The sequence below is a fragment of the Gekko japonicus genome, unplaced genomic scaffold (assembly GCF_001447785.1).
Source record: "Gekko japonicus isolate JY-2015 unplaced genomic scaffold, Gekko_japonicus_V1.1 scaffold1201, whole genome shotgun sequence".
NCBI lineage: Eukaryota > Metazoa > Chordata > Lepidosauria > Squamata > Gekkonidae > Gekko > Gekko japonicus.
Window position 1 is genome coordinate 449,614 of NW_015172039.1, and position 13,863 is coordinate 463,476.

A 13,863-nucleotide genomic window follows, 5' to 3' on the forward strand; every position below is an offset into this window, starting at 1 on the left:
GTTCCAGTCCAAAAAGTTTCAGTTGATTGGAGCCAAAAGACTAGTTTATCATATTAAAAAGAGGCGTTAAATTTACCTGTTATCGGCAGCCTGTGAGGAACGTGAGGTTGGAAAGGTAGAGGGAGAAAATGCATTGACCGTCAGTATGTCGTTGTTTGGTGCCAGGGTGTCGCGCTCAGTGCCCGTAACGGAGCGTGAAGCAAGTCTGATGTGGGGAAAGGAAGGAAAAGCTGCCGCTGTCTTTGCTGGCCTCTTGCCTGAGGAGCCTGAGAGAACGGCTGTTTGACCAGAATGGGATGGTTCATCCCGAGAGGCGCCCCATTTCTCCAGCACCCTCCTGTCTCCTTGCTGAGGAGAAGAGCAATGCTTGGGACGCGGGGAAGTCCTGCCTCAAGGCCTTTGGATGCCAGCGGCCTCCAGAGCTCCAACTCTGCTTGGCTCCCGAGCTCGGACCAACCCAGGTGAAACTGGTCTATTCAGGTTTCTGACTGGGGGGAAAGGTGGGGTATAAATGAGGTAAGTAAATAGTCAGTATAGCTGAAGATGGAGGGCAGATGAAAAGTAGATTGGCTGGTGAGTGGGAAGGAGAGAAGGGAGAAGGGAAAGGTGAAGATATAGGAGCTGCCAGGGCGAGGGGAAAAAGAGGAAATCGTGTGGGGAGAGTGATACAGGGGAAAGTGAGCTGCCCCGTGCAAGTCCTTGCAGACTCATTGGTTACCGGCACTGTGCAATTTGGCCATCGTTTTCCTGGATGGATGCTGCCAGGGAAAGTGAAGGAGGGAAAGCAGGAGACAGGGGGCAGATAAAAGCAGGTTGGCTGGCGGGTGGGAAAGAGAAGGAAGCAGAAAAAGAGGAGAGGCTATGGAGGCTTTCAGGAAAGGGAAAGAGGAAATGGTGGGGGAGGGGGGAACAGTGGGGGAGGGGGGAGATGAATGGTGCAATAGCTCCTGGGGGGCGAGGCAGATGTGCACTCTGGCAGCCGGGAGGCTCTGAAGGTGAGCCTCCTATGCCATGAAGAATGGCACAGACTACAGGCTGCAGCTGGAGATGAATGCCCCACTGGGGCCAAACACAGATTGGGGGACCCTCATTTTCAGTAGGGAGATGAGGCAAGGGTTGCGACCCCCTCCTCCCGCATCCAGTTTGGTGTAGTGGTTAAGTGCATGGACTCTAATCTGGGAGAACCGGGTTTGATTCCCCACTCCTCCACATGCAGCTGCTGGTGTGACCTTGGGTCAGTCACAAGCTCTGGCACAGCTGTCCTTGAAAAAGAGCAGTTTCTGTCAAGAGCTCTCTCAGCCCTGCCTTCCTCACAGGGTGTCTGTTGTGGGGAGGGGAAGGGAAAGGAGTTTGTAAGCCGCTCTGAGACTCCAAGTGAAGGGTGGGGTATAAATCCAATCTCTTCTTCTTCTTCTTCTTCTTTTCTTCTTCTTCTTCTTCTTCTTCTTCTTCTTCATCCTGCCTCCCCCCCCCTTCAAACAAAACCACAGCCCCTGCCTTCTGTGGCAAAGAAATCCCTAGGAACATGCCAGACACCTGCAAGCCACTCCCTTGGCATTCAAGGCCAGAAGCAGAAAGCTCTGGGTGCAAAGGGCACCTGCAGGTGCTTTGAGAGGCCAGCTGACCGGACAGAAACTGTTGCTAAGGGTGTTGTGTATGCCGACCGCCACTAGGGGTCCACGGTTACAGGACGGAGCTTAGCTCCCTCTAAACAAAAGGACTGAGGATCCTGGTATCCCCCTATAGCACTTTGGCGGGAAATTCAAACCCTCCAAAGGGACTAAGGGGGTACCGCGTGTGTGTGTGTATAGTTGGCCTTGCAGGGCCGTTTTGCAGTTCTTGTGTGAAGTGCAATAAACGTGCCTGAACGCACGTCGTAGTCCGAGTCTTCCATGTGGCGAACCCAGTACTTTACAGGTGCTAAAGGTAAAGGTAAAGGTTCCCTTGCTCGAAAGCCAGTCGAAACCGACTCTAGGGTTGCGGTGCTCATCTCCGTTTCCAAGCCGAAGAGCCAGCACTGTCCGAAGACATTTCCGTGGTCATGTAGCCGGCATGATTAAACACCAAGGCGCACGGAACGCTGTTACAGGTGCTAAGCCTCCCCCGAAAGAGCTGCCTCCCCCTGACTCGCCCGCTGTCCTGGGCAGGACTACGCTGAACCTCGGAGTAGCCGGACTGCCCACCCGGAGGGGGGTCTGGAAAGTCCTCCAGTTCCACGTTCTCCACCCTGCAAGACAGACGTTCCCGGCCTCATCTTTCGAAGGACACCCTCCCACACTGGGGAGGGGAGGGTGTTCCGGTGTCCTGCGAGGCCCCGATCCCCCACCCCACCCCCGCCAGCCGCAGCAATCACCGGAGGCCTGAGGGTGACACCAAGCATATATTTTATTGAAAGACCAACTCCATGACAGGGCAGTGAGGAGGGAGGCCCTGGACCGAGGCCTTGGCCCACCGGGCCTCTGCGCTGCCGCCGCCGCCGCTTGGCGAAAGTTACAGATAAATATCGGTACATACACGGAGAGCTGTGAGCGAGAGTCAGTCAGCAAGGAATGGGTGGAGACAGGCGGGGCGGGCAAGCAAAGGAGGCACTGCAGGGCGGGGGGGAGGGAGGGGAGGAGGGGGCCAGACCAGCACCCCCAGCCATGAAAGTGGGCGGGCGGGGCGCCCTTTGGCTGCCGACCCCCCTGGGACAGGAGGGCATGACGTGGCGGTGGGGAGCCCTGGATGCCTGCCGGACTCAGCGGGGACCTAGCTGCAGGCCTGGGACAGAGGGCCAGTCCTCCACCATCACCACCCCCGGACCAGGACTGGATGTGTGCACAGATGGACACCCCTCATCCCACCCCACCCCACCCCTGGGATGATGGAGACCACCCGGAGAGCGTGGAGGCCGGGAAGGGGAGGAAGGGCGAAGAGCCCTGCCCCTCCCTCCCTCCCCCCACTGGGGACTGGGCAAGCATACAGGCGGGGGGGGAGGTGATGTTCTTCCCACCCCCAGAGGAGGAGGAGGAGGAGGAGGAGGAGTTCAGGCTGCAGAGGCGCTACAAGGGGGGAGGAGGAGGAGATCGACTCCCAGCCCAGCCTCTTCCAATGAGGGAGGGGCCCCAAAGACACCCTCCAGCCCCAGGCCTTCCTCCCAGGGCCACCGGGCAAAGGCTGCAGAGCTTTCCGGGGGAGGGAAGGGAGGGAGGGAGGGAGAGGAAAGGACAGGGTGCGACCGCTGGGCAGGGTGGGGGCACCTCTCTCCCATCTCGACGGCCCCGCTGCTGCTGCAAGGTGCTGCTGGCGCAAAGGAGGGCGGCCCCGGGGGGGCGGCCCCGCCTGGCAGAGCGCAGGGTCCTGGGGCACCGAAGGGGGTGCGGAAGCAGGAGGGGCGCCGCCTCCCCCCCCCTACTCCAGGTAAATGTCTTCTGTGGGGCAAGCGAACTCCAGGTGCTCCTGATAGTATTCCTGAAAGGCGCGGCTGCAAGAGAAAAGAGGGGCATACGGTCCACAAGGGGGGGCAGAGAGGAGGCTGGGGCAGGAGGGGCGGGGCCTCGGCCCGGGGTGGCCAACCCACAGCTGGGTCTAGTAACAAGTAAATATACACTGCAAAAAACCTTTTAGCAATAAGCAATAACATTCAATACATGCAGCTTTGAGAATGACAGGAGTACTCCGTCCATGAGTGTTAGCTGCATCATGTGTCTTTTGTAGGACCGGCAAAAAGCATCCATACAAGAAGGCTGCCCCCCTTTTGGACGACTTCATGCAAGGAGAAGCGGGCTTATAATTCTAGAAACTCCTGTTGGGGCTTGACTTTTAAAACACTGATGCAACATTGTCTGGTAGTTAGCAATCCGTATGTATTGAATGTTATTGCCTATTGAATGTAATGAATATTGATACCTGACTAGGACGAAATAATGAGACACTCTGCACTTTACCAAATGATGGCCATAAACAGAGCACATGAGTTTGCTAAAAGGTTTCTGCAGTGCATATTTATTTGTTACCAGACTCTCCTCACACTGCAGCTCGGGTGGCTTCAGCCTCCAGGTGGGGCCTGGGGAATCCCCGGGAATTCCAACTGCCCTCCAAAGGACAGAGACCCGTTCTCCGGGAAGAAACGGCTGCTTTGGAGGGCGGGCTCTATGTGGCCCTTTACCCCTCTCAGGTCCCCCCATGCCTTCCAGACCTGCAGGCGTTTCTCAAGCCAGAGGGGCAGCGGGTGCTGGGATCGGGTCTGGCCCCCACGGCTCGTGCTGCTCCCACGGACGATGCATCTGGGCCCTAGAAGGGCCTCTCGTGCAGAGTCCGTCCTTCGGGGCACCCGGGAAGCCTTGCCGTGAGGGCAGGCTCAGCTCCACCCCGCTCCGTGCCAAGCGGGCAGCCCCAGACAAGGGGAGCCCACTGCAGGGGAGGAGAGGCGCAGGCCTCCTCACGGGCGCCTAGGCCACAGTCGGGCACTTCCCAGCAGGACCTGGGCAGAAAGTGGGCGGCGGTTGCAGCCATGCCCACCAGACATCTGCACCGGACACGCAGCCATCTCTTCCTCCCCGCAGTCCGGAGCTGGCTCCTAGAGAGGGCCGGAGAGCCCCGCCCCAAGCAAGCTCTGCCAATGTGGTGACGGACTCCTAGCAGCCTCGCACGCAGGTGCTGTGCTGCACTGGCCACTGGAGGGCCTCTCAGCCACTGGCCCCACCGAGAGACGACACAGGTGCCAGAGATCCCACGCTGCCCAGAGATCCCACGCTGAACCTCCTTGCAAAGTGCCCAGTCCTTGGGGGGGAGAGGGCTCGCAGTGTCCCACTGGGCTAACCCCGTCTGCCGTGCACGCACCCTCAGCGTGGGCAAGCGGCATGCCGGCAGCCTTCAGGCTGATCCGGGGGGGGCTGCAGGTTCCCACCCACCCCAGCTGTCAATGTTCCCCCCCCTCCATGGCCCCTCACTCACCCGACGCACTCCGCGACGGGCCGCATGGACTCCTGGGAAACAAAGACGTGGCAGGCAAAGCGACTCAGGACGGGGTGTTTGGTGATGAAGCCGAAATAGCTGCAAGGGAAGGGCAGGGATTCTGAGACGGGCAGGGCAGGACTCGGTTTCCAGGGCAGGGGAAGTGGAGCCCCGGGCAAGACGGCCTCAGTGCCCCCCTTCCTTCGAGAGAGACTGAAGCTTCACCCGTGACCCCTGGATGACCACGGCACACACGGCGCAGTCTCCGAGGCCACCCCCCCTGCCCATGGGGGCTGCGTCTTCCGGGAGTGGCCACCAGACCTTTGGCGGGGTGGCTTGAGAGGACCTGGGCATGCAAACTGCCCCTGGGGAAATGGAGATGAAGAGCTGGAAGCACATTGGCCACCAAGCCTCCGAGAAGGAACCCGGCCTGGCAGGCACAGCGCACGACTGCTGGAGAAGTGAGTTCAAGCCCCACCTCAACCAGAGACTGGCTGTGGGCTTTGGTTAAGGCCTGCTTCCCACCTCACCAATTACAGGACCAACAGCAGGAACTGTCGGCAACAGAGGCCGGCGGTGGGGAACCCACAAGCGAAAGGCCCATAGATCCACAGCGGTAAGGAAAAGAACGGGTGAGCCCTTCTGTCCTGGGCCAGGGTAGCCCTGAGCGGCGGGGGGGGGGGCAGCTCACCAGCTGTTGCGGGGGTGGCATCCGCAGAAGGAGATGTTCTTCATCTGGAAGAAATGGCTGCAGCGCTCAAACTGGAAAAGAGAGGAGGCAGTCAGGGAACATCAGAAAAAGAAGAGCCCTGCTGGATCAGGCCCTGGGGGGTCCATCTGTTCAAGCGTCCCGTCTCACTCAGTGGCCAACCAGTCCCTCTGGAGGGCCAGCAACAGGGCAGAGAGGCCGAGGCCTTCCCTTGATAAGAACACCAGAAGAGCCCTGCTGGATCAGACTAGTGAGGGCCCATCTAGTCCAGTACGTTGCCTCACACAGGGGCCAACCAGTTCCTATGAAGGTCCAGCAGGGAACAGAGGCCAAGACCTTCCCCTGATAAGAACAGAAGAGCCCCTGCTGGATCAGACCAGTCATCCATCTAGTCCAGCCTCCTGTCCCACACAGTGGCCAGCCAGTTCCTCTGGAGGGCCAGCAAGAGGGCAGAGAGGCCGAGGCCTTCCCCTGATGTTGCCTCCTGGCTATGGAATGCAGAGGTTGACTGTCTCAACGTGGAGATTCCATTGAGTCACCATGGCTAGTAGCCACTGATAGACCTCTCCTCTGTGAATCTAATCCCCCTTTAAAGCTGTTTCTTTCTGTGACCATCACAACTTCCTCTGGCAGGGCATTCCACATTTTGATTGCTCTCCATGTAAAGGATTTCCTTCTGCAAGAGAGAATAGATCCGAATTCTCATATTTTGGGAGAGGGAGAAAAATGTCTCTTTGTCCACTATCTCCCCACTGTGCATAGTTTTATAAACTTCTATCTTATCCCCCCGCCGTGTCATCTCTTTTCTAAACTGAAAAGTCCCAGACTCTGTAGCCTTTCCCCCTACCATCGTGGTCGCCCTCCCCTGCATTTCCCCAGCTCTGCAAGGACATTTTGGAGATATGGTGACCAGAACTGGACATGGTATTCCAAATGAGGCCATGCCATAGCTCTATAGGTAAAGGTAAAGGTTCCCTTGCTCGAAAGGCAGTCGAATCCGACTCTAGGGTTGCGGTGCTCATCTCCGTTTCAAAGCCGAAGAGCCAGCGCTGTCCGAAGACGTTGCCGTGGTCATGTGGCCGGCATGACTAAACACCAAGGCGCACGGAACGCTGTTACCTTCCCATTGAAGTGGTACCTATTTATCTACTTGCAATTTCTTGCTTTCGAACTGCTAGGTTGGCAGGAGCTGGGGCCAGAGATGGGAGCTCACTCCATCATGCGGCACCCGGGTCTTGAACTGCTGAACTACTGACCTTCCGCAGCCTGCAGTTCAGCGTCTTAACCACTTGAGCCACCGCAGCTCTATATAGCTCTATACCGGGACCTTCTAATGTCGGCCATTTTATTCTCAGTCCCCTTCCTAACAATCCCTAACACAGCGTTTGCCTTTTCCACTGCTGCGGCACGCTGGGTTGACACTTTCATCGAGCTCTCCCCACTACGACCCCAAGATCTTTCCCCCTCTCAGTCTCCACAAGTTCAGACCCTGCTAGCCTAGACTAGAAGTTGGGATTTTTGGGGGGGGGGGGTCCCAGTGTGCATCACCTTACGTTTACCAACACTGAACCTCATCTGCCACATTGTCGCCTACTCACCCAATTTGTGGAGGTCCCCTTGGAGCTCTTCACAATCAGCCTTGGTTTCCACCACCCTGAATAATTTGGTGTCACCTGCAAAACTGACCACTACGCTATTCACCCCCCGTTCCAGATCATAGAATCATAGAATCATAGAACGTTAGCGTTGGAAGGGATCTTGCAGGTCACCTAGTCCAGCCCCCTGCAGGAGCATAGCTTGAAAGACAGCCCTACAACGTACCTGAAAGAGGGTCGCCCAGCCTCCGCTTGAAAACGCCCAGCGAAGGAGCACCCACCAGCTCCCGAGGCAGCCTGTCCCACTGCTTAACCACTCTTACCATTAGGGAGTTTCTCCTGATATTTAGCCGGTAACGACCCCCTTGTAATTCCCGCCCATTAGATCTGGCCTTGAGATCCGGAGCAAGAGAGAATAGACCTTCTACATGACAGCCCTTCCGATACTTGAAGACTGGCCCCAGTATCGGACCCCCGCGGCTGACTTCCCTCCACTGTGAGAACTATCCACTGATTCCCCCTCTTTGCTTCCTGTCATTTAACCCCTTCTTCATCGAAAAGAGAACCCGCCCTCTTCTCCTGTGACTGCTAAGTATACTCCAAGCGTCTTTGGTGAGGTACCTGGTCAAAAGCCTTTCGAAAGTCCAGGTATACAAGTTCATCGCTGTCCACGTGCCTGCTCCCTTTCTCACAAAGTTGCCCAATTTGGAGACATCTTCCAGGAACTCTTCACAATCCGGCTTGGTTTCCACCATCCAGATTAATACTCCATAAGAACGCCCCCCCCCCCCACGGCCGCACTGAAACCTCCCCCTCCTGCACATCCTGGGCAGGGATCCCAGGTCCCCCACCTGCCCCCCCTCCTCCTGCCCCTCATGGGTGAGGGGTGACAATTCCACACATCGCTACCATGGCACTCCCTGCACTCCTGTTTCTCGGGCTCCAAGCAGCGGCCGTGACGGCTGAGAAGGCCCCCACAGTCACCAGTGCCAGTCCAGCGGGCACGGGGGCTGCTGCCAGTGCTTGGGGAGGGAAACCGGGCCTGGATAGAAAGGCCAAGCGCCTCTGGGTGCCCCATCTGGGTGCCCCCTGCCCGTTTCCTCCTGCCCCCTTCAGCCCCTGTTTCTGGGGGCTCGGCCGGAGCTCACCTGGAGGGGAGGGGAAGAGCAGGATTAGCTCTCCCAGTCCCACTGTGAACCCCCCTCCCCCTGCCCACAGGACCCTCGGACTGCTGCAGGACTGTAGCCAGTTTCTACTGCCCCACGGCCTCCAAAGAAGAAGGTGAGCCCCCCGGCCGCCCCAGGCCCTGCAATGACTAAACAGCATCGAGCACTTTATTATGTAAAATTGTTTGTTTTTAGTCTGTGCCCTTGTTTGTGAGCTGCCCTGAGCCCATTTGTGGGGAGGGCGGGGTAGAAATTTTAACAACAACAACAACTCACTCTCACACACACCCCCGGTGCATGTGCCTGTAGTATCAAGCCTGCTATGAGGAAACGGAAACCTATCTATGGGACCGTCTCTCCTGGCACGCCCCCAGAGAGCTCTACGCTCCATGAAGAACCACCTCCTAGCGGCCCGCGGCCCCCAAAGCAATGGTCTTTGGGCTTTCCCGGCTCCAGCCCCAGCCTGGTGGGAGGCCCTTCTGGACGAGACCCGAGCCCTGTGGAACCCGGTGCAGTCCTGCCGGGCCTGTAAACCCGAAATGTTCTGCCGGGCATGCAGTTGAGGCAGCGCGGTCTTCCATCTAACTTGGCCTCCTGCGGCTCTCCTCCCGCCGCGGTCCGCCGCTCATCACACAGTGTGCCGGCTCTAGCAATGGCACCGCTGCACGACCTCGCCTGGATACTGTGTGGTCAGTGCCCAAGGCGCCATCTGGTTTCAGCTCTGGTTATTACGGTGTGGAATTGTTTAAATAATCCTCAGAGGAAACAATCCATATGCAAAAGAACCTCCTCAGGAAAGCTCCTCCATTAGCATGTTTCACAGCCTGGGGATCTCCTACGTGATAATGACTCAGCCCTACCCCACCTTCCTGGGTAGATAGAAATTACCTGCCTACCCTTTTTCTTCTTATTTATTTATTTATTTATTATTAAATTTATACCCCGCCCTTCCCCATGGGGCTCAGGGCGGCTTACAAGGCACCTTGACACCTTGACACAGAGAGTACTCCCTCTCTCTGTGTTATACCTCTGAGGATGCCCGTCACAGCTGCTGGCGAAGTGGCACCTGGCTCTGGGCCTTGCAGCGCCAGGGAGGGAGGGAGGGAGGGAGGGCTGGAAGTCCAATCAATCAATTCAATAAATAAGACCAACCTTGCCCAGGGTCTGGGGTTGCCAGACTCCAGGTGGCACCTCACGCCCTCCCAAATGACCACGGATCTCCAGCCAAAGCGCTCAGACCCCCTGGGGAAAAGGGCTGCCTGGGGGTGGGGGTGGACTCTATGACACTGTGCTCCACCTTCAGCTCCCTCCCCTCCTCACCCCCTGCCTCCCCCCGTCCCCACCCTGCAAATCTCCAGGGACCCTCCCCCCCCACACACACCCGGGGAGCTGGCCACCCCGCCCAGGCCTCCTGGGGAAAGAGGTGGGGCTCGGCTGCAGAAGCCCCGCCCACACCCCGCCCTCACCCCCGGGGGCGGGTCCCCTCACCTCCGGGGGGGCAGAGGCAGGGGGGTCAGCATTTGATGTGTGCCACGGGGGGTGGGGAGAGAAAGAGAGCAAGCAGCCCCCAGCAGGACAGGCAGCATCCCCCGGCAGGGGCAGTCCGACCCCAAGAAGCCAGCCATCCCAATCCTCTCTCTGATCCTTCATTTCATAAGAACATGAGAAGCCAGCATTGGATCAGGCCAAAGGCCCATCCAGTCCCACACTCTGTGTCACACAGTGGCCAGAAACACCAGGGGCCCTCAGGAGGCCCAGCAGTGGGGCCGGGACACTAGGAGCCCTCCGACTGTTGCCTCCACCACCCCAAGCACCAAGAAGACAGAGCATCCCTTGCCCCAGACATAAGAACATAAGAGAAGCCCATGTTGGATCAGGCCAGTGGTCCCTCCGGTCCAACACTCTGTGTCACACAGTGGCCAGAAATACTAGGGGCCATCAGGAGGTCCACCAGTGGGGCCAGGACACTAGAAGCTCTCCCATTGTTGGCCCCCCCAAATACTCATAAAGCCACCTTTCTTCCGGCCAACTAAGGCTACAGGAGGGGAACTCATAAAAATTTGTATTGTTGCTGTCCAGTCGCACAGTCGAGTCCGACTCTCCGCGACCCCCCGGACCACCTCACGCCAGGCCCCTCCTGTCTTCCGCCGTCCTCCGGCATTGGCTCAACTTCATGTCCGTTGCATCGATGACACTGTCTGACCATCTCATCCTTTGCCGTCCCCTTCATATTACATTCATATTAAAAGCCCAGGGAGCCTAGAGCTTTGAAACAGTCAGCCCAGGAACCCACAGGAAGCCCCCTTTACTGGATCGGACCCTTCGCCCAGCAAGGTCAGGGCTGGCACGATGCAGACTGGTGGCAGCTGCTCTCCGGGGTCTCCGGGGGAGGCCTTCCCCATCCCCTGCTGCCTGGTCCTTTGTCACTGGAGGTGCCACCAGGGATTGAACCTGGGACCTTCCGCACGCTGAGCTGATGCTCTTCCGCTCGATCAGAGCCAGCCCAGCCCAGCCCCCTGACCCCCAATAACCCCCAGTCTCCAGAAGCCATCGGGAGACTCCAGAAGCACAGGAGGGGGAGGAGGAGGAGATTGGACTTATACCCGGCCCTTCACTCGGAGTCTCAGAGCTGCTTACAAACTCCTTTCCCTTCCCCTCCCCACAAGAGACACCCTGTGAGGTGGGTGGGGCTGAGAGAGCTCTTTTGAGGACTGTCCTTGAGAGAACAGCTCTGAGAGAACTTGTGACTGACCCAAGGTCACACCAGCAGCTGCAAGTGGAGGCGTGGGGACTGAGTCCTGGTTCTCCCAGATTAGAGTCCGTGCACTTGACCACTACACCAAACTGGCTCTCAGAAGGGACAGGCAGCTTGCTCCACAGAGCTGAAAGGGCTCTGGAGAAACCCAGAGCCACAGAACACCCCCTGGTCGGGTTGAGGATAAACCCCTTAGTGCTGCTGTGCTGAGGAAATTTGAACCCGCACCCAAGAAGCTGCCACCGACTGAATCAGACCCCCCCCCCCCTTGGTCCATCGAGTCTTGGATTGTCTACTCAGACTGGCAGCAGCTCTCCGGGGTCTCAGGCAGAGAAAGGCCTTTCCCATCACCTCCTGCCCGGTCCTTTTTTAAAAAACTGGAGATGTCAGGGATCGAACCTGGGACCTTCGGCATTTCAAGCGGAGGATCTAACACTGAGCCACGGCCCCTTCCCTGCTGCTGCTCCTACTGGGGCTTGGATGGTAAAGGGCTTCGTAGGTCAGCACGAGCACCTTGTTTCGGACTCCGAAATCCAGAGGCGACCAGGGTGAGGGTCACCAGACGGGCAGCAGGGGGTCTCTGCGACCCACCCCTGATTGATGGGAAGGGGAGTCCTGAACTGTCTTCAAGGGCTGCCCCATGCAGAGGGGCAATGATCAAGCCTCGGGGTTACCATTGCTCGGATCAGCACGGCCAGAAAAGGGACTCCGCTCTGAAAGCAGGCGTTCCGGGCCGTGGCTGGTTGGCTCAGGCTGAGTCGGCTGAAACTGAATCTGGCGAAGACGGAGGTCCTGCGTGTGGGTCGGGGTGGTGCGCGGGTGGGGACCCCACTCCCGGTGCCAGTGCCGGAGGTTAGGAGTTTGGGAGTGCTCCTGAATTCCTCCTTGACAATGGAGGCCCAGGTAGCAGCCACTGCCAAGTCGGCCTTTTACCATCTTCGGCTGATTAGGCAGTTGGTTCCCTTCCTCAACTGCGCCGGCCTGGCCACAGTGATCCATGTGACGGTCACCTTGAGACTAGACTACTGCTATGCTCTCTACGTGGGGCTGCCCTTGTCACCAGTGTTCCCTCTAAGCTGGCTTAGTGTGAGCTAGCTCACAGTTTTTTAACCTCCGGCTCACACATTTTTGCCTTAGCTCAGGAAAGATGGCTCCAGCGCAAACTTATTTATGCAGTGGCCAAATCACTCGCTCACAACTTTAATGCCAGTAGCTCACTAAGTAGAATTTCTGCTCACAAGACTCCACAGCTTAGGGGGAGCATTGCTTGTCACAGATTCGGAAGCTGCAGCTAGTGCAGAATGCCGCAGCCAGGCTGTTGATGGACTTACCAAGATGAAAGCACATCTGGCCTGTGCTGAAGGCCCTGCACTGGCTGCCAATAGCATACTGAGTTCGCTTCAAGGTGCTGGTGCTTACTTTTAAAGCCCTATATGGCCAGGGTCCGACATACCTGCCTTTCCCCACATATACCCCAGAGAGCACTGCAGTCGGGGTCACAGAATCGGCTGACCCTCCTGGGCCCCAAGGATGCCAGGCTGGCTGTGACGAGGGCCAGGGCCTTTTCAGTGGTGGCTCCTTACTGGTGGAACGAGCTCCTGGAAGAGATCAGGGCCCTGCGGGACCTCCTACAGTTCCGCAGGGCCTGCAAGACGGAGCTCTTCCGCCAGGCTTTCAATTAGGAGCCGCCCCACTAATACCATCAACGAGCCCAGCCCTCACATGTCAACGTCTGGCTCATCACACCGAGTGACTCAGGACGACACGGAATTGAACTCAGCAGTTGGAGACATATTCAGTATGCCACCGTGAATAGGAATTGTATTACTAATAGCACCTTAGGTTTTTATGTTTCTATCTTTCATAATCCTATACCGTCATGTTTTATAATGTTATATGGTTTTATCGGCAATGTGCCAGTGATGTAAGTCGCCCTGAGCCCGCATGCGGGGAGGGCGGGATATAAATCGAATAAATAAATAAAATAAATAAAAGGGATTTCGACCCTGCTTGCAGGCCAGAAAGCCCCCCCCCCGACACACACACGTCCCCAGGTGCAGGGCAAATCAAGCCTATGGTGTGGGATGAGGGGGTGGCAGAGCACGGGGGAGGGGGGCCGGCAGACCCCCTCCCCCGGTTGATGCTTCGTGTTCAAAAGAGCCCCAAAAGCCACCTGGAAGTTACTCTCGGAGCCAGGGGGAGACCGCAAGAGGCTTGGGAGGGGGAGGAGGGCACGGGACGTCCTCTCAGGGGCCCTAAAGACCTCCCCATACCCCCCCCTCCAGTGCTCTAGAAATGCTTTTGTGGCCATGGGTCCCTGCTTTGCCACGGGGGATGGGGTGTGTGGACCACAGACAAAAGAGGTGCCTGAGGAGACGGAGGCGAAGTGCTGAGGCCCCCCTACAAGACCCTCTTAGTCAAAGAAACACACCCCCTCCCCCCCCCGCCAAGCCCGAGGCCTCACCTTCTGCATAGCTGCACACAGGATGCCGTTCCCTTGGTGGTACGGGACCTCCACCGAGCCCAGGAACTGGACGTTGAAGCGCTCGACCCAGCACGGATTCCGCTTCAAGCCTGCCGGGATCAAGCCCAGAAGCCGTCACGGCGGGGAGCCCACCTCGGCCATCGTGGGGAGGCGCCAGGGGCTCCAAGACAGGATGGGGAGTGGAGATCTGACGACACGACCCCCCCGCCCCCAACCAT

General features: G+C 57.9%; 1 protein-coding gene across 1 annotated transcript in view; it reads right to left on the minus strand.

Moving 5' to 3' along the window:
* Window positions 1-3,057: 3,057 nt before the first annotated feature.
* The window catches only part of MAPK8IP2 (mitogen-activated protein kinase 8 interacting protein 2), a 61,398-nt gene continuing 50,592 nt past the window's right edge, over window positions 3,058-13,863 (minus strand). Inside the window, exons 8-11 of the mRNA XM_015420663.1 lie at window positions 13,625-13,734; window positions 5,627-5,697; window positions 4,936-5,034; window positions 3,058-3,463 (exon numbers count right to left, since the gene is read on the minus strand). Coding sequence (XP_015276149.1) covers window positions 3,391-3,463; window positions 4,936-5,034; window positions 5,627-5,697; window positions 13,625-13,734 — 353 coding nt within the window. The 3' untranslated portion in view covers window positions 3,058-3,390. The remainder of the gene's footprint in view (window positions 3,464-4,935; window positions 5,035-5,626; window positions 5,698-13,624; window positions 13,735-13,863) is intronic.